The sequence below is a fragment of the Urocitellus parryii genome, chromosome 4 (genome assembly GCF_045843805.1).
Source record: "Urocitellus parryii isolate mUroPar1 chromosome 4, mUroPar1.hap1, whole genome shotgun sequence".
In the NCBI taxonomy this organism is placed as follows: domain Eukaryota; kingdom Metazoa; phylum Chordata; class Mammalia; order Rodentia; family Sciuridae; genus Urocitellus; species Urocitellus parryii.
In genome coordinates, this window is record NC_135534.1 from 180,309,797 (window position 1) to 180,331,194 (window position 21,398).

At 37.9% G+C, this 21,398-nt stretch overlaps 1 protein-coding gene across 1 annotated transcript in view; it reads left to right on the forward strand.

Annotated features, from left to right (window-relative positions):
* The window catches only part of Tmeff1 (transmembrane protein with EGF like and two follistatin like domains 1), a 91,772-nt gene that overhangs the window by 62,980 nt on the left and 7,394 nt on the right, over nt 1-21,398 (forward strand). The window contains exons 7-9 of the mRNA XM_077797353.1: nt 2,699-2,847; nt 4,618-4,683; nt 15,150-15,273. Of these exons, the coding sequence (XP_077653479.1) occupies nt 2,699-2,847; nt 4,618-4,683; nt 15,150-15,273 (339 nt within the window). The remainder of the gene's footprint in view (nt 1-2,698; nt 2,848-4,617; nt 4,684-15,149; nt 15,274-21,398) is intronic.

Genomic DNA, 21,398 nt, shown 5'->3' on the forward strand with positions numbered 1-21,398 from the left:
AAAAAAAATCATTTTCCCTATTAGTTTCAAAATGATAGTGAAAGGGTAAAGTTTCTAAGCTGCAAAGCCTGAGTTAAAATGTAAAGGACTAGGTATTGTAAAGTTTCTGAACTGCACACAGAACCTGAAATTCCTGAGGCAGTTAAGACAATGCCCGGTACTGACCAATTTAGTTGTTAAATAACCTGGACCCTGTGCAGTTTGGCACGTAGGCATTCAGGGCCCAAACCAATCAGTTTGAATGTACCCCCCTTCTTAGGACTGACCTATCACTCCCGCCCGACCTGTTCCCGCCAATGAATGTACTAATCATGTTTGGGAATTGTTTGATTTTCCCGCGGTATATGATGATTTGTTAAAGGGGACCATGATGTATTTAAAGTTCCTGCCCTCCCTAAAAAAGTGTACTTAAGCACTGCTCAACCCCTGCTCGGGGCTCTTGTCCGCTCTCCCTTCTTGAGTGAGCCTGGAGCCCCAGCGCGCTGGATTGGATCCTCAATAAATCCCCTTTTGCTGTTGCATGATCTGGTCTCTTGGTGGTCTCTTCCTCCCACGTTCGCAGGACCCTTACAATAGATTCTGCTTTTCAAGATAATCTCAGTAACTTATCATGTATGTTCAAATTAGCACAGTGTTAAGTTCATTAATGTCTGTTTTATTTAAACATTTTAATTTCAACCTCTCTTGTATTCTATCATTGTAATGCATTTAATTTCCTGTTTTAAAAGAGCTAATTACTCAGAGTGCTATCTTTGTCTTTGTGAGTGTTTTGTTAACATTACCCACATATTCATGCCTTTTCCCACTTTTTTTGTGTGACCACAGATTGACATTTCTCTTTATATAATAATCTGTTTTATCTAGCACATTGCAGGTATTATTTCACTATCTTTTGACTGTAAATAATTTGGCCTTAGTATTGCTTTTAAAATTCAGTTGTAGCTTTCCTTCTTACTTTTTTTGAAGGTTATCTCTCTCTCTGGTCACTTTTAAAATATTCTCTTCTTTTGGTATAAAATTCCACTATGATAATTCAGTGTGTAGATTCTTTTTTTTTTTTTTAATTCTGTTTTAGATTTGTTGGGCTTTTTAGAAACTTAGATTACTATATTTTTTTTAAGTTTTATAGTTTGAAGAGAAATTGCCAAAAATATTTTGCTTCTTATTTCTCTTAATGCCTATACAACTGTGGATTTTTATGAGCTCTTTATACTGTTTTCTATGCCTCTTAACCTTTTGTTCGTATGTCCAATGTCCTTGACTACTTTGGTCTGAGCAATTTCCTCTGTCTTTCAGTTCACTAATTCTCTTTTAATTTGTCTAATCTGCTGTTAAATCTGCCCTTCACATTTTTTGTTTTTAGTTATACATTGTTTATTCATGGGAGTTCTGTTTGGTTCTTTTGAAAATTAGTTTGTTCTGCTATATGGTGTTTGTTATTTATTTTGTTTGTGTGGATGTGAGCGATTAATGCTTATTTTTCTCAGAAAATTTATTTTTCTCTGTAACTGTGGAGAATCATTGAAAGTTGGGTTTCTCCAGAGAAGAATAGAGCATTATTTTGTTATTTGCCTAGGACCCCTTCCAGTTCTTGACCTCTTAAAATAAATTCTGAGCTTGAGGTTTTTCGGAACAGCCAAATGGAATTTTAAATTGTAATTACCCTTGTGAGGTCTGGTTTGTGGTTTTGAATTCCCAGGAGAAATGTTTTCTTGCCTCTCTTCAATGCCATGGCCCAGGGCAGTGCTTTTTCTTTTCTTCTTAGTTTTTCAAAAGTCCCATTGGAACATGCAACTCACTTGGAGTAAGGCAACCTCATGCTGAGGATTGTAGCTTTTTGAGTCCTGGACCCGCCCTGACCCCCACTTTAGGTGGGTCAAAACAAAAAAGTTGTAATTGAGTTTACCCACTTTGGCAAATCCTTCAGGGTGAAAATCAGCTATAGAGAGCTCAATTGACCTTTTCTGTTCTTCATTTAACTTTTGCCCTGAATGTTCCTGGCTTTCTTACCAACTAATGAGTGCATTTAAAATGGTTTACCCAATATTTTCTATTATTTTCAGCAGGAGGGTCAGTAAAGGTTCTTGGTACGACATGTTGCTAGAAATGGAATCTGGCCTTTTTCCCCAATTCCCATGTAGACTTTACTGTTTGTGAACATCCAGTCACACAAGTAGTTGTGTAGCTAGGAAGCACTTTGAGGGTTTGTATTCTACGTATTACATATCTTTTCTATTTTAAAATCTCAGTTGTTTGGTGAAGGGGGTATATTTTTATTGTCTGTGTTTTACAAATTGGTAAACTAAGACTTTGAGGAAGAATCTGAATATATATCTGGTGACTATGAGTAGGACTAGGATTTAGATTCTTGACTTTGTATTTATAACATAATTTTGTTTTCTTTTCACTATGTCATCTTGCCAAAAATTTCAATGTTAACATTTGATGTCTCCTGATTATTTTTGATCTAGATATGAAAATTCAAGAGAAACTATTGAAATAATAATAAAATTATATAAAATTATAAAATTATAGCCCTGTATTCAAATTGCTTAAGGTTTCTGCAGTGACATAAAACAATATACTGACTTATGTTTTAGAAAGCAGTGAAAAAGTTGAGAGATGTTCTTTTTTGCTGTTGTAGGATTTTGAGGTACTTTCATTGTAAAACATAGGTAATTATTGTCTTTTCCAACAGGTGTGTATGTAATATAGATTGCAGTGGATACAGTTTTAATCCTGTGTGTGCCTCTGATGGGAGTTCATATAACAATCCTTGTTTTGTTCGAGAAGCATCTTGTATAAAGCAAGAACAAATTGATATAAGGCACCTTGGCCATTGCACAGGTAAGATCACATGGAGACCTGTCTTTAGTATTACATGCCTATAATCTTACTTGGTATTATTTTATATTTGTAAAATGAGAAATTTCTTGAAAGTTTTTTTTTATCTTTTTTTACATCTTTCAGAATTTCCTGTTACTTAGATATTTTTTTCACTTATTTTTGTCTTCTGAAGACATAAATCACGATGCTTGATGGTTTATTTAGTACCGAGCTGATCCTGGCATGGAGATTAAGATTTATATTTATATTTATAGTTTAAGGTGATTTCAAATATATTATCTCTATGTAGTTTTTGCCCCATATGTGTTATATGTACAGTTAAAGATTTTGGCGTGAAGTTACAGAATAGAAAGAAATGATACCCTTTGGTTTAAAATTGTTTGCCATTCTCACTTTTGTTATAAGATACCGTATAAGAATGATTTTGTTTGTTTGGTTTGTTTTGTTTTACACCCCTGTGAGAAATAGTGACAGTCATTGAAGCCAGAGGTTCTCAAATCATTTTTCCTCACTAGTACTCATATGAGCTGGGGTGTTGGAGCACTTCCTCAGTAGCATATATGGAAGAAGCACATTCTTACAGATGAGGACTGTACATCTTTTCTGCTTACTAGTTCGACTTCCTACCCATACCCCTTCCTTTTTTGGGCTTACTTAGGGATACTTTAGGAGTGTGCTATTAACTGAGCTAAAAGAAAAAGATTGTATGCCAAAGTTTGCTGCCTTATCTTGAATAAATCTTTGTGACATACTTCCCAACTGATTGCAGTACCAAAAAGTACTCAAGAAGCTCATCAGAGGATTTCCAGATGTATGATTTTGGGTATGATAGAAAGAGGCATTTCCTGACAAAGATCTCCTGCAGATAGATATTCTTCTTGACTTTAATCTTGAAGTATAACTTCTTTTATTCATTGGGTAGTATTGAGAGCTTAGGTAGGAAGAATAGCTCAGAGAAAGAGTATCTTTGCTGAGGAACCTGGTATCTGATTGGTAGTTCCTGGAATAGCACGTTCAGAGCATTTGGCCAAACTTGAAAATTTAAATTGAAATTCATGCAGATTTTAGATTGCTTTGGAATGATTAGGCCTTAAGTTTTATTTTAGCCCCTTCAGTAATTTTCCAGTCAAGCCTAACTGTGCCTTTTTATTATCTCCCCGGCTATGTATTGAGATCCAAAGCTCTTATGTGCTAGCAGGTATTTATGGTTCTTATTTAGTCTCCTAGTTCAGATGCAGCTCATAAATCAAGTGTTTTTTTCCCCTAGAAAATGTTTGATAACACAATTGAGATTCCAAAATAATTTTATTCTGAGTTTTCCAGGAAAACTGGTAGAAGATAAATCTTTAGATCATTGTTCCTTGGAGAGAGTGTGAATTCTTTCTCCTTATGGTATGTGTTGTTTTAGTTTGCACAGGAAGGATTTTTAAAAAAGTAGATGATATTTGAGCTAAAGTCCAAATGAAATTATAGTTCATGAAGTAAAGAGCATATATACCTGTGCTCCCTTGAAGCCTGAGGCAGAAAAGGGACAGTTGACAAAGAGGAAGGTAAAAGCCATTCCACAATGTTATATGTTTCAAAGCATCATTTTGTACACAATAAATATACATAGTGTTATCTGTCAGAGAGAGAGAGTGAGAATGGTGGGAAATATAAGCAGGGTAATTGTACAAAGTTAAAAGGACCTGGAGCATTAGAAATAATTGAGTGTTCCATGGTATGACTTCAATATCATATGTTAATTTGAAAAACTGTATTCTCTTATAGACACAGATGATACTAGTCTACTGGGAAAGAAAGATGATGGACTACAATATCGACCAGATGTGAAAGGTACCAAATCATGATTATCCTTGGCCATAAGTCCAATGCTCTGTATGCTCACATGCATTATTTTATTTGATTCTTACTGCTGCTCTAGTGAGAAGAGCCTTATACCCACAGGAACACTGAGACTCAGTGCTGTTAGATCCAGTTAACTGAAGACCACCTGGATTTTGGACTCCTTGATTAGGACTTCCATATAATAGTCCTCTTATCAGTGCATCTTCTACTAATTTGTTTGGTTATTCTAATGGACAGTTAGGATATGTATGTAAGCTACCTCATATACCTAATTAAAAAAAAAGTTAAAATAGCAACTATCTTAAAAAAAGTAAAACAGTACCTATCTTAAAATTAAATGAGATTATACACATCAAATGCTTAGAATAGTGTCTGGACTGCTTACTGAGAACTCAATAAATGGTAAGTATTATTGTATTGAATAATTTATTACTTCCTTTACTTGAATTTTTAAGCCTGAACCTGTTATAATCCATGAGCCCCTGAAATACCAGTTTCCCATGATGATACAAAGTACTATATTTGAAATAGAAAATCTTTTCTATTCCCAGAGGCGACATAATAGATTATTCCAGTTTTATTCTCTATACTGATAAAACATGACCAGAACAGGAAGGCCATTTTTCAATATTTAGAAGCTCATACTTAAGGCAGTCTGGGGAACTGTATATGCCTCAAACACTTGGTGGTTGTTGATAAAATCACTTAATAATATGACTGTATGTTGATAATTTAGTATTTTTTTATACATAAGTATTGATCTATAACGTTAGCTGGGTGCTGTGATGTATATCTCTAATTTCAGCTACATGGAAGGCTTGAGACAGGAGGATTGCAAGTTGGAGGCCAGCCTGGGCAAATTAGTGAGACCCTGTCTCAAAATACATAAATAAAAATGGCTGGGGATGAAGCCAAAAGTGATAGAGTGCTTGTCTAGCATGCACTAGACCCTGGGTTTGATCCCAGCACATTGATCTAGAACTAAGTTTATTATATACCTAATTTGTACTGTTCATCTTACTAGACATTACCTGTGGGTAGAAAGATATCTAGTACATAATCTCTACATCTTTATAGAGTTTGTGCTATAGTAAAAAACAATGCATATAACTAATTTGTAATGAAGTAGAAATTGATTATAGTCATAAAATGTAGTAAAGAAGTGAATTGGGAATTCAGAAAAGATAAGATTACTCTTAGGTGGGGGAAAATGAGAGTCTGAGAAATATGAAGGAGGTAGAATTTGAGTGAATGTTGAAAGGAGTATTAGAATTTGAACTGGAGTCAAAGGGTATTTAAGGAGGACGAGCAGGAGGAAGAGCAGGAGCAGAGTTGTGGACATAAACATTATGGTAGAATGTGTTGGAGAATGGTAAGGAATCCTTTTTGGCTGGATTACAGGACTTTGGAGAGAGAAAGAGGCCAGACTAGAAAGAGCTAGGGGTGAGATCTGCTACCCTGGGCAATTTAGACTTTATTTATGGGCAGTAGGGAATCATTAATATATTTGAAAACAAACCTACAAAGTTAACCACTTGAATGAATGATACCTGGCAGGAACATTTTGCTTATTATATATATTGAAATGAAAACCTTTGGGTGGACTCAGAATAGGCATCTGCTTACACTCAAGACAAAGAGCTAAAAGTCACCAAGACTTAAGCTCAGGTGACTGAGTTAGTGGATTCTTCTTTTAGGACTAAGGATGCTGGGAAGGGAAAGGTGTTTGGGGTAAGGTAAGAGAAAAGTCGATGGTGTAGGTGACTAATTGCATTTTGGAGTTTCAGGTGTTTGTGGAATTCATCCAGGTGACTGTTTAGCATAAATCTGAAAGGCAGTCCTTGGATATAGAGATGATAATGGAAGCCATGAGAACGAATGAGAGAGTTTCTAGCACTACACTGTCTAGTACAGTAGCCACTGTCCACATGTGGCTCTTGAATTAAAATGAAATTCTAGTCCTGTTTCAGGTGTTCAGTAGCCACTTGTGACATGTGGCTGCCACAGTGTTTAGCACAGGTATGGAATATTTCTGGAGTTGTAGAAAGTTTTTTTGAATAGTACTTACTTAGAAAGGAAAGAAGACCCAGCTTGGGAAGAAGCAGACAGGATTAAGAGGAAGGCAACCAAGAAAGGGTACTGTGGTACAGAAGCCATGGGGAAAAGATGGCTAATGATGTGCAATAGACAGTGTTGTCCTCCACTTTGAATTTGAAGGCAAATGGAATCGTTAAAGTCTTGGGCCAGAGAGTTTCTATAGTTAGAAAGATAAAATCCAAACAGTGAAAGACTTAAGAAGTGTTCCAACAGTAAGGAGATAGAGATCAAAAGATTTATTTGGTTGTATTTTTAAAAACTTAATTTGCTTTTTTTTTTACCTGCCTCTCACAACAGTTATAGGAGCCTTCAGTAAATATTTGCATCTGCAATACACAGCCAAGACTGTGTAGATACACAGGACCTAGGATGGGTCCCCAAAGTGACAAGCAGGAACTTTGCACCAGCAAGAAGGCAGACAGACTGAGAAGGAGTACTCAGTGAGAGAAAGCTTTGAGAGTGGAATTCTTAGAAAAGAGTGTTGTTAAACTGGGCACTCAAATGTCTGAAATAGTGGCTGGTTTGGATTCATCTTGGGCTGTTGGGATCCTGTGGTAAATATTGAAGTAAGAGTGTTACTGGTTCTGTTGTAGATGTTGAAGTCATTAAGGATGTGATGATTGAGTGTCAGGTATATGGGAAATGGGTGCTTGACATTAAAAAAAACTTTATTATAGAAAATTTCAGAGATAATGTAAACAGAATAATGAACGAACCCTCATGAACCCAGAACTCACCTTCAGTATTTATCAACATTGTTGTTCTTGTTTTGTCTGTTTACCTTCACCCACATTATTTTCATTATTCTCATTTGCAGATTTTTTTTCTTTTGAGGCATAATTTGCAATATAGAAATGCACATATCTTACATGTGTCAGTTTTAAAAAAATTTTTTGTTTTTGGTACTGGGGATACCAGGGGCACTTAACCACTGAGCCACATCCCCAGCCCTTTATATTTTATTTAGAGACAAGGTCTCACTGAGTTGCTTTAGGACCTCACTAAGTTGCTGAGGCTGGCTTTGGACTCATGATCTTCCTGCCTCTGCTTCCCAAGCTGCTGGGATTACAGGTGTTCACCATTGCACCCAGCTATAAGTGCCAGTTTTGACAAAAGGATGTACTCTATGTGCATCACAACTTACCAAAGTTGATAACATGTCCATCTACCTGGGAAGTTTTTTTGTGGTATAGACATTTTAATCCAAAGATATTTTCATATGGGCTGGGGATGTGGCTCAAGCGGTATTGTGCTTGCCTGGCATGTGTGGGGCGCTGGATTCGATCCTCAGCACCACATAAAAATAAAATAAAGATGTTGTATCCACTGAAAACTGAAAAAACAAATATTAAAAAAATTCTCTCTCTCTCTCTCTCTGTCTCTCTCTCTCTCTTTAAAAAAGCATGCAGCCTAAGATCTAAATGCCCCTTTCCTACAAAGACATTCTCATTTCATTCCAAGGATCACATCATCCCAACCCTCATGTCATGATTGACCTCATTCTTGAGCCTGCTCAAGAATGCTACTGCTGGCCAAGGATACCATAATTAGCAAGATGTTAGTATTATGGGTCCCATTTCTTGGTGACTGTTGCTTATGTATTTCAATGCAGCTTTTTGATATACCTTTTAAAAATGATGAGACTGTGGTCCAGGTGTTGAACTCTTTGAAGGAGGCCTGACTGTGTGTGATGGAGCATCGTGATGAGGGTGGTTTCAGGTCTCCTGAGAGGCTGGGCATGTGAGTGAAGGACTGGCCTGGAAGTGACCTTGGTAAGCACATTACGGGGAGGTGTGGAAGGAAAAGAGATCGGGGAAGCAGTTTGGTCTTAGAACTTCAGGGAGATGAAAGGAGTATTTTCTAAGGGAATAGTTGAGAAGATAGATGAATTTATTCACTTCTTAGAAAAGGTGTTTCACTGGCAGAGTGGGAAAAAGAACAGTCAGGGCTGGGGTGAAGAATAGCCAAGTTTAGAAATGAGAGGCTGAGAGGTGTTGGAGAGTAGGTAGGAATGATGACCCCTTAATGGGGTCCTAGGAGACTGGGATTGGAAAAGGAAGCATGTGTGGAGAGAGATGTTAGTGGTGAAAGTAGGTATGCACAGTAGTTTAGGGGAAACCAGACAGTGTTTTGAGTTTTTTCACTGGAGGGATTTGTAGAAATACTGAGCTTTAGAGTTTCTGATGCAGTGTTGCTGTAGTTTCTCCTCAGCTCTTTACCTTCCAGGTGCATGTCTCAGCTGCTGGCAGCAACTCTTCATGCTTTGTGTGGATTGTTCCCTGATGGGACAGATATCCAGGACAGCACGCCTTGGCAGATTAGCCCCCTGGTCCTAGGTTTTCTCATAACATCATCACTTAGGACCATGCGAGCCTTTGTGTTTGGAAACACTGCTGATGGTGACAGATTTGTCTGTGAAAACATCTGTGGACAGAAGGACCCACTGGGTGACCAAATGCACTTTGTATATTGCACACATGGAAGCATTGTTCAGGCACTAGCAGTTGCAGCTGTTTGTGGAGCCTGTCACCACTTGCCCCAGGGCATTGTTTAGACAGGATTGTTCTGTGGTGAGTTCTTCCTGTGTGAAGGGCACATTTCTGTGTTGGTTTCTGAAACTATGCATTATTGCAATTTTTCTTTGAGGGGGTTGTTGCTGGTGATCAAAGCCAGGACCTCACATAGTCTTCTTTGCATCTCTAAAAGCTTTCTATCTCTCCATTTTGAAGTTGTCTAATTTATCTGGTCTAGAAAGCAGGTGCTCAGACATTCCTAACACATCTCCACAGTAGCTTGATGAGATGATAGTAGAATGGCCACACTCTTGCCCTTTGGAGTCAGACTTGGTCCACACTTAAAAGCTGTGTGGCCTGATTTCTTTAAGCTTTGATGATCCCATCCACAAAATGGGGGCAGTAATATTTATGGCCCAGGGTCACTCTGAATAACAAACACCAGATTACTGAATTCATTATTGATGTTATTATGGCTATTGGTGATACTTTTTGTCTCCTAGTTTTACTGTCGTCGACCTGGCTATCTCACTGTTATTGAGTTTGCCTATCTTGCTATTTCATGTTATGGCTGATGAGTGACATCAGTTGGACATTCATCCATTTTTTAATAAGTATCAATCAGGTACCCTACTGTATGCCAGGTGCTTTCATATATTGGTGTTATTATTTAATCCTCATAACAACCATGCTATCCTCACTTTACAGGTGAAGAAAGTGAAACTATGAGTGTCTGTTGCTCATGTACAATGGCAGATCAAGAACTGGAGTTTAGACTTGCTGATCCTAAGCCCTTTTCTTTAAATCACAGCTATTCCAGAATTCTGTTCTGTCCATTTGCTTTCTTTCTGAATCTTCTTCAGAATATTTAATCTAGTTGGCACTGTTACTTTGGTGAGCTTTCATGTTTGTTCCCTAGCCTCATCTTTCTCTGAGCACTAGTTTGACATTTTAGTTCCCTAGTGAGTCTCTGTACTTAACTCTCTGCTCTTCTGTAGCCTCAACTCCAGGAGCTATTATAGTGCTTAGAATGTAATAGTTGTTTAACAAATACTTAGTGGATGATGAGATGTAAATTTGAACCCAGCTTAGTACATTCTATATCCTGGACCACCTATCATTAGGCTCATGTTTACAGTCATTTTTACATCATTCCCTTTTAGGAGCATTCCCATTTTTACATCATTCCCTTTTAATAAAAAAGATGGTGGTTCTGTTCTTACTAAATGTACTGGGTTGCACACTAAGCTTAGTCAAGTAAGGATGGAAATGGGAAGTTTGGCTATCGGAATAAAAGATTGGTGGGTAGGGGGAAGAGTGTGAACAGACTGTAGAAAATCTATACAAAGATAGAAATTACATTCAACATTATGAAATCTGTTGATGGTATTGGAATTTATTGTATTTTGATGAGTTTGTTGTTTCTGGAATTGTTCAAGTAGAAACAGACCCTCAGGGTTAATTTAAAGGGATTCCTTCATCAGACCAGATGGCTTCCATGGAGCCTTCCAAGTCCAAGTTTCTCAGCTCATTCACTTTCCGGAGTACCTTCAGGCTGTATTTATTTATTTTCTGTGTCCTAGTATTTATTCCTCCTGCTGAGCACTAGCTTAGCTTTTCACTGCCATGAATTTGGAGTATGCTCTGTTTACTTTCTACTTGGCTACTTGTCTTCCTAGTCCCTTTGCCACTTTATCTGGTTTGTTGGTATCCAACTATTTTAGCACCTTTATTGGGATATAATTTACATACCATGAAGTTCACATGGTTTTTAGTATACCTACAGAGTTCACCAAACTTTATCATAATCTAATTTTAGAGCATTTTCATCATCCCCAAAAGAAACTTCATATCCATTAGCAGCCAGTCACTGTCTAATCCTCCTAACCAACAACCCCAGGCAACCACTGTCAATTAAATTTTACATAAAACAGAGCTTACCTTATGTTGTTCTTAGAAGACCTTCAGTATTTTCCTTATCTATGATTAAGAAAACATGTCTTACCCAGAATTCAGTGCTTTCAGCTTGCATTTCCGACTTTATTTACATACTTCCCATCTCATTAACTCTTCTCGGTAGGTTGATCTGTTCCTTCAGTGTGTATTATATCTTCCCTTTGGCTTCCATTTCTCTATCTAAACCTATTTAGGATTTGGGGCCTAACTTGAGTCCTACCCTATCTATATAAGTCCTTTCTGAGTAATTTGCCTATTGATTTCTTTGAATCTGAACTTCCATAGCACCTAGTGGCATTCAATTGTAAACTGCCATGTGGTGCCCTCTTTCTTTGTGTGATTCGGCTTTGTGTGTGTGTGTGTGTGTGTGTGTGTGTGTTGTGGTGATTGTCTACAGTGATTATAAGTTTCTTGAGGGCAAGGTCCATGTATGTTTTTTCTTCATGTCCTCTGTAGCTTAGCTAAACATGATCTCACTCTCTGCAGTCCCCTGATTACATACTTTTATGGTGTCCCACTGTGAAAGAAACAAGTTCTGAGATGTGCCATGATGTAGCACGGTGATTGCTTCCTCCAATCCCTCATGACTTGACTAGGAATGGAAGATGACATTTTTAGTTTGAAGCCATTGTAAGAAAAGTAAATTTTTGTTGTTGTTGTTATTGATTTTTATTAAACTATTTCTTGTCAGTGAATGCTAATTGCATGAGGAAAGTCTGCTTTGATCACAAGTATTTATTAATAAAAGATCTGTTAAAATTAAGTTTTAATTTGTTGTGAAACATGGAACCAGGACTGCTAAAAGCAGTTCAGTTTAAGGAAATATTCAAGGTGGACTCTATGTGGATAATAATTTTGTCAATTTATAATTTATTTTTCCTCCAATGAAAGATTAAAGTGCAAAACTGAAGATTTTTTTTCTCTTTGTGCTACTAGGGAATGAACCCAGGGCCTCATACATGCTAGTCAAGCATTCTATCATTGAGCTATCCTACTAGTCCATAAAATAGAAGAATATTTTTATAGTACAGCTTGTCAACAAGTAGAAATTAGAATCCATTCATGTAACATTTATTGAGCATGGAATAATACTTGGTAATATTTATTAAGGGCTTATGGTTTGCTAGGCACAATTCTGAGTTCTATAAGATCTTATATACATTAATACACTAAATGTATTGTCTCATTAGTTTTTAAAACAGTACTGTAAGAAGTGGACACTATTTTTATCTCCATTTCTCAAATGAGGAAACTTGAAGGCCACGAACAGCTAAATAAATGTCTTTAGGTCATATAGCCACTAGGTGTTGTAGCTAGGCAAACCCAGGTTGTATTCAGACCTAGGCAGGCTGACTCTAGAGCTGTCTAAGTTCTAAGTTATGTTCTAAGTGTAAGGAGTTATATAGACAGGGATGACATGAATGTCAACACTCTTTAAGGAGCTCACATTCTCATGGCAGAGAATGATTTCAAAACCCACACAGCTGAACCACAGTTTCATGAGTGTCCACAGAGGGGTGGATGCTCAGGGTCACAGCCGGGCAAAGAATGCTTGGTTTCTTTTGCCATGGGACTTAACTCTGGCTGCTAGAGGAGACCGTGAAGCCCTTTATATCCCCAGCACCTAGCAAAGTACTTGGCATGTGGAAGGTGATTGATAGAAGATCAACAAATTGGTCATCTATTCTGTGCAGTTTACTGTGGTGATTACAAGCCACAGATGGCCACAGAGCCCTTGAAAATGTGTCTAGTGAGAATTCAGATGTGTTGTGAGTTTAAAGTATCAGACTTTGAGTTTATTTAAAAAAGAATGTAAAATACTTTTTTATAATATAAAACTAACTAACTAACTAAATAATAATAATAATAAATAAATAATATCAATAAATGATATTATTTACTGGATATGTCGGGTTAAAGTATATGATTAAAATTAACTTGCCTGTTTCTTTTTACTTTTTAAAATTTGGACTCTAGAAGATATAAAAGTACATCTGTAGGATGTGACCACTATAAGCTATTGTTGTGTAAGAACAAGTTTCATGTGTCCGTTGGACAGCGCTGATCTCATTCACCTCTCTTCAGGAGAAGACCTGACTTGACCAAGCAAGGACATTTTTAAAATTAAGAATTTAGCTGGGCATGATGGTGCATGCCTATAATCCCAGTAGCTTGGGAGGCTGAGGCAGGAGAATCACAAGTTCAAAGCTATAGACTTAGCAACTTAGCGAGGCTGTCTCAAAATAAAAAAAATGGGCTGGGGTTGTGGCTCAGTGGTTAAGTACCCCTGGGTTCAATCCCTGGCATCATAAACAAATATATAAATAGGTAGATAGATAGACAGACAGACAGAAAGAATTAAGAATTTATATCTTGGATTCCCTGGATTCTAGTTCAGTTCTCTTTCTAGGCTTAAATTAAATTAGAACAATATGAATATATAAATCAAGGTAATATGACATGTCTTTGGTCTTGGCAGTGGTGACATGATCTCTCCACATTAGTTACTGTATCATTGAGCTTAATCCTCACTGAAGTTTTTCTTCTTGTTTATATATAAATTTTGAGCACCAGAACGTCTGCATTTTGAGTTCTCAGTTTTTAGAACTTGGCACCTCTCTTCCCACCTTTCCCTGGGTCTTCCTCTTCCCTATACGTATGTACAGAAGCCTCTATTTCTCTCTTTTAAATTTGTTTCCATTAATATTCTTCAGATTTCCTTAACACCTTTATTTGTATTTGAGAGATGATCCCTTTGCCATTATATTGTATGCTGTATATATAACTGGTTATGTTACTCATATGGTAAATGCATTATTTATCTCACGTGATCCTCTCAAAAACTGTATGAAGTATAGGTCCTGTTATTTTGATTTTATGATTATGGAATCTTAGGGTAGTATGCTCAAGGTCACACAGCCAATGGGCACAAAATTTGTAAGCTGGAACCCTAAGAGAGACAGCAGGAGGCTTGGTGATTTTTCCTGCACATGGACAAGTCATTGTGGAACTCTGGGTCCATGTAACTGAGGATAGATATATTGGTGTATATGCTAAAAAAGAGATTGCTTTGTTTGTCTCCCTCTGACTCTGTCCCCTTTCAGACAGTGGCATTACTCACCTTGCTTCATTTTCTTCACTTAAACTCTGCTCAGCTCAGCTCAGTTCATATCATTCTACCTAAATATGAACAGACGTTCAAAATGTTTGCAGAGTGGTTCTCTTTTGATAGAGGTCTGTCAGGTGATTTTAAATTCATCTTAATTTGTTCTCTATGTTATTTGACTTGTTTTTACAATGAACATCTACTAAGAAAAATTTTATGAAGACACAGCAAAATTATTTTCATTTAAAAAAAAAAGCAGTATGATCTTTCATTCCAAAAATAAACTTTTTACCTTAAAATTTTAGAATGCCGTAACTTGCTCTCTGCCATTCCATGTTCTTAGGTGGTCTCCATTTCGTAGGCCCCAAGTAAATAAATAACTTCACTCCCCTAGGGCAAGTAGTGTATGCCATCTTTCTTGCACAGAAGTGAACTTACTTCTAGACCTAGCATTATTATTTCTTTAGATGAAAAGAAAACTAATGATGTTTAGTTTTCTTTGGCACATTGTTCTTATACAACAGTAGCACAGAGTAGTCACATCCTGCAGATATTTTTAAATACATTGAATCTAAACAGTCTACCTGCTGTGTTTGTGGCATAATGGGAATAGGAAGGGACCTTGGATCTCATCCAACCCCCATTTGATAAATTTCCTTTCCAAATTGCCTAGCAGGTGGCTGACAAGGGGTGAATTTATTTGCTTTTTCAGAATCTTTGAAAAGTCCATATTTTTCAGTTTGTTTTTCACTCCTCAGTGACCTGGTTTGTGTTCTTTTAAGATGCTAGTGATCAAAGAGAAGATGTTTATATTGGAAACCACATGCCTTGCCCCGAAAACCTCAATGGTTACTGCATCCATGGGAAATGTGAATTCATCTATTCTACTCGGAAGGCTTCTTGTAGGTAAGTCAGTGCCTCCAGAGCAGCCGTGGGAAATTTTCTCCATCTGTGGTCACTGTTTTATAGAAGGCAATGAAATGTGAACTAAATATTACCAAAAAGTAGTGTTAATCTGTAATAGAGCAGTAACAATAACAATAAACCACAGCAGAATAATAAAAAATACCCTGGAAAGAAATATGCAAAAACAAAAAAACATGGTTTATATAGGTTCTGAGATTATGGGCTTATCATTTTTAAGATAATGTTACATATTTTTTAATACAAAAAATAAATATGTCATATTCCAGTTCTATTTTTGTCTTTAGGCAATCTGTCATGGAGTGGTTGAGGGACTGTAGAATATATTAAGAATAGAGAATATGTAACTCAAATAAAATATATGCTAAAATAGATTTCTAAAAATAAGGGAGTGGGAATGAAGAATCAGGTGTGAGTTGAGAGATGGAAATGGAAAGGGTGTAAATCCAACTCCCTGATTCCAGAGAAGTTACGTAACTTGTTCAAGGTCAACAGCAGGTTAGAGCAGGTTAGAAATAGAACTGGGAAAAAGCTAGATCTCAGATTTCCCGATACTCAGCCTAATGATCTTAGTGCCTTTTGCTGCTCTGGCCTAGTGACTGATGGCATTTCCTGCTGCTGCTGCCAGGAGCTCACCCTCTGTCTCAATGTGGCCTGCGTAGCCAGGCCAGGTTTCTGTAGACATGGGGAGATGGCTCTCATTCTGCTCACCCCTGCCTCTGGGAGCTGCGCCAGGATCTTTTTTCCTCACTTAGTCAAAACATCAAAATGTGGAGAGAGATTATACTTTGCTTTTGTTCTCTCATCCCAGAAGGCAGCGAGTCTTCCCAAGAAGTAAAAGGAAACTGCTGGACATCACATCTCCTGTGTTCCTTTACTTCTTTAGCTCTCTGCTCCCGATTGTTATTTTCCTCTCTTGCTTAAAAACAACAAAACAAAACAAAGCACTATAAACTGTTAATGGTTGAATAGTTCTTTGTTAAGCCTTTGGTTCTTTCCTGATTGAAAGTTCTCCTTGTCTTTGAAGAAGCTAGCCTTCCCCTCCTCTTTTTCTAAACATTAAAAAAGTATAGCCATATAAAACAGAACAAGCCAGATTTTAAACCAGCTCTACAGTGGATTCCTCATACTTGTCCCACGGTGGCATAGATACTTCATGAAGTTGTTATCCTGATGTCCTTGAGGCATCTTTCTAGATGTCTACATGAAGGAGGAGAGAAAATTACATTCTGATAATGACATGATACCAGGCCACTCTCTAGTATTTTAATGATTGATTGTAAGAGGATTGAATGGTAGGCTGATTTAAGACTTTGGAATCAGATCTACTGACTTGGCCAGTTATTGGCTTTATGTTCTTTGGGAGATACCTAAGATGTCTGTCTTATTTCCTCATTTCTAAAGTCATAATAGTAATAGCATATTGTCTCATAGTGTTGTTAAAATTAAACAAGATCATATATAAAAGTATTGGTATATGGGATGTATTTCATAAATAACAAATTGATATTATGAGACTGTAAGCCCATTACCTCAGGGGCTGTAGATTTGGCTATGGTAGATAGTCAGTAAATATTTTTTGAATGACATGTGATGGTTATCAACTTTGTTTCTTCTCTATAGGAATTTCTTAAATGCTAGAGAATCTCTTTCCTAAACACTTATTACTAAAAAGCAGCTGATAATTTTGTTTTGTCTGAGTATTTACAGTGTATTGATTACTTGGTATTGAATTTTTTCTGGCACTAGGGTGTTAAATTTGAATATAACAAGGTTTTCAGGATTTTTTTTAATTAAAATTTTTTTTAGTTGTAGATGGACACAATACCTTTTGTTTTATTTATTTTCATATGGTGCTGAGGATTGAATCCAGTACTTCACATGTGCTAGGCAAGTGCTCTACCACTGAGCCATAACCCCAGCCTGGATCTCAGGATCTTACCTTCTAAGACCATGTAATCCAGTGGCAGACACTGACAAATAATAAATAACTAAAATATAATTTGGTAAATGCTATCATATATATGAGGTGTTTGGGGACCTCAAAAGACACTTCAGTCTGAAAGGGGGTAGAGTACATTTTTAAAGGAGGGATCAGGTTTCACAGGAATATTTGTGTCATCCCAGGAATGTGGCTTCTATTTATTTGTTTATTTTGATACCAAGGATCAAACCCAGGGGTACCTAACCACTGAACCACATTCCTAGTCCTTTTTATATTTCATTTAGAGACAGGGTCTTGCTGAGTTGCTTAGGGCCTTGCTAAATTGCTGAGGCTGGCTTTGAACTCGCAGTCTTCCTGCCTCAGCCTCCTGAGCTGCTGGGATTACAGGCATGGCTTTTATTTTAAAGACAGTGAGAAACTATTACTTTACGTATCTTTGTTTTGATCATATAGGAAAGGCACTCTAGTATTATCTTGGAAAATGGATTAGAAGCCTGAAAGCTAGCCTGGTGTGGTGGTGCATGCCTATAATCTCAGTTACTCTGGAGACTGAGGCAGGAGGATCATGAGTTTGAGGACAGCCTGGGCAACTTAGGAAGACCCTGTTTCAAAACTCAAAATTAAATAAAATAAAAGGCTGGGGATATAGCTCAGTGATAGAGTGCTTTCCTATTATGCACAAGACTCTGAGTTTAATCCCTAGTAAAAAGAAAGAAAGAAGGAAAGAAGGAGGAATGGAATTGGAAGGAAGGAAAACTGAAAGAAGCAACAGCCTGAATTAAGTCATGGGGTTGTCTTGGGCCTGAAATTAGTAGATAGGTTGGAGACAGAAAAATGAAGTAGTTGAATCTGCAGATACTGATTAGATATGGGGATGAAAACATGGGGGGGTTGGTGGAGGGTAGGAGGATAAAGAGGTCAGTCTCCTGGGTTTCTGTCTAGAGAAAAACTGAGCAGGACATAGACTGGGAAGAGTGAAGAGGTTTGGGAGAAGAATGTGTTTAGTTTAACATACTTGGCTTAAGGTGCCTGTGGGATGTCTACTTGTGGATGTCTGGTAGGCTGCTGGGTGTATTTTGTTTTAAGAACCCAAGATAGATGTGGGTTGAAGATGTATATTTGAGCATGATTTCATCTCTAGCATGTACCCTTTTGTTTCTGCCTGGCAGTATTCCATCCTGATGGCCTCCAGTTTATTGATCCTGTCACCTATTCTATGTCCTTCACCCATTGGATGGTCCTCATGATCATTCCTTGAGTTGATCCCCTGTGTGTGCCTTATCCCTCTTTTGTTCATCGTATTCACTTGACAAAGTTAGTTCTCATTCATTCCGGCTTCCCACCCACTGCCTGCTGATACCTGTGCTACTGAAAATTGCTGCTGTTGAAAGGCACACCACCAGGTTAACTTACTCACTGATTCGTGTGCCGTAAGTCTCCAAGTGGGCCCTTCATGCTTCCAGGCAGTCATTTTGTGACTGCAATCCATTTATTCTGCTCTCCTGGATGGCTGCTTTATACCTTCACATCTCTCCTCAAACTGTACCTCCTTTCTCATCCTTACTTTCAACAAATGATCTTGTCTCCAAGTTCATTCAGAAACCTGAAGCAGTATGAAGAGAGCTTCCACAGGCTATTACTGTCACCTGCCAGCAATTTGTTACCTTTTCTTCCATATCATATATCTTGCTATAAATATTTACAGATATTTGTGTTTCTTCCATCTTGAAAATAACCATCTCATTTCCATTAGCTACATTCCTTTCTCTTGTAGAAGAACTTGAGAGTTGTCTATAATCTGTCTTCAGTTCCTCATTTCCCATCTCTTCTTGAACTCACTCCAGTAAGCTTTTGTTCCTAGCACTGCCTGGAGACCATTCTCACTGCTAAAATCAGTCACTGATTCTTCATCTTAAATTACTTTTGAAGGGTCAGTAGCATTTGGCACAGCTGATTGATTGCTCCCTCCTGTGTGATGCACTCTTTATTTGGCTTCTAGGGTTATATTCTCTCTTGATTTCTGTAGTTTGCTGGACATTCCAGTCTTCTTGGCTGTTTCCTCCTTTGCTTCCTGACTTCCTCAGGTTGTAGTGCTCCAGGGTTCAGTCCTGGTTCTTCCTTAGAGAATCCATCCTGCCACAGGGCTTTAGATGACATATGCTGATGGCTTTCGATTTACATAAATCCCAAAGCTCTCTTCTGAGAATTTGAGACTTGGATCCATCTGCCTCCTTTACATTTTCACATGAACGTCTGACACCTCAATCTCAGCAGGACTAAAGCTGATCTCCTGATCTGCTTCCCCTCCTCTAAACCTATTCTACCTGCAGTCTTTGCAGGCAGTCATTCCAGGCAACCTTTTCCATCTCAGTTGATGCCAACTCCATCTCAGACAGAACATCTCTGTTACATCTTTGACTTCTCTTTCTCATGTACCCATATCTAGTGAGATGGGAAATCCTGTTTGCTTTTCTTTTTCTTTTTCTTTTCTTTTTTTTTTTTTTTTGAGAGAGAGAGAGAGAGAATTTTTTAATATTTATGTTTTAGTTTTCAGCGGACACAACATCTTCGTTTGTATGTGGTGTTGAGGATCGAACCCGGGCCGCACGCATGCCAGGCAAGCGCGCTACCGCTTGAGCCACATCCCTAGCACCGTCCTGTTTGCTTTTCTGTTTCAGAATATATCCAGAACTTGATTACCTCTCACCATTGTCTACTGCTATTCCCAGTCCAGGCCAAACATTTTCTCCCTCTGGGATTATTTTAGCAGCCTCCTTGAGGTATCCTATAGGCCATATTGAACACAGCAGTCAGAGTGAGCCTTTTAAAATAAGTCAATTGATGCCATTCCTCTGCTAAGACCCTTCCAGTGCCTCTCCCACCTCATTCAGTGCAGAAGACCCTACACAGTTTGGCTCCTTCACCTCTCTGTCTTGCTTCTGTCTCTCCTGCCACTTTACTCCAGCCACACTTACTGTTCTTGGACACAACATGCATGGATGCTCCCATTTTAGGGAGCTCCCTTTGGTTCTTCCTTTGCCTGGTTGCTCTCCTCCCAATTGTTGGTAAAGTCCCTCACTTTCCCCTCACTGTCTTTAATCACATCTCACCTTCTTAATGAATAAAGACTAATCCCTTATTTAAAATAGCAGTCCTCCCTTTCTGGCCCAAACACAGCACTCAGTTTCTCTTTGTCTGTGCCTATCTCTCTCTCTCTCTCTCTCTCTCTCTCTCTCTCTCTCTCTCTCTCACACACACACACACACACACACACAACCTTTTTAACATAACCTGTTAGTTTACTTATTATGTCGATTGATCCACTTCCTCCCACCACAGAGTAAGCAGGACAGCTGTCTTTCTCTCCTTCACTGCTATATCCCATGTACTCACTATAGTAGTGCCCAGCACCTAACAGGTACTCAATAAATGTGTCAGATGGGTGTGTGAGTGAGTCAGCATGTGGGACCACTGAATGAGAGTACCTGTGGAGGATATGTGGAATGGAAGAAGTAGAGGGTAGAGGACTGAACCCCCGATCTGCCCTTAATGACAGAAGAAGAAATAATTACTTAGAACTTAATACTCTAGATATTAGAGAGTGTGGCTGAAAGTCAGTTATGGAAAATAATATCCAGGGAGGATTACTTGAATGATATCTGGCCTAATGATTCTTTTTGATACTGATTTTAATCTTTGGACTGAACTAATCCATCTGAGAGCTGCATATCTAGGACATGGTTATAGCTCTCTGTGGAACTATTTTGATTTTACTGAGCTTTGACTCTTGGCCATTAGCCTACCATGAAGGGCATTATTTTTAAAATCCCAAGACTTCATTATGTTATTGAATTTACTGTAGCTATGTCATTGAGGTTACTGTTCTCTATATTAGAAGGTGCTGTCTTTAAATGAGGACCAAATGAGAGGAAATTCCCTTGAGTTTAATAACGGTTGTAAATGTGCTTATTTGAAATGACTTGTTTGCTTTTATTTTATGGAAATTACTTTTTGTGTCAGTGGCCAACCTCACTGCCTCCTCCTTCCCTTGATTTTAGAACATTTTCATCACCTCAGAAAGAAATCCCATTTCCTTTAGCTGTTGCTCTCAACTCTTCCTATTTATGCCAGTCCTAGACAGCCCCTGATCTGTTTAATGGAT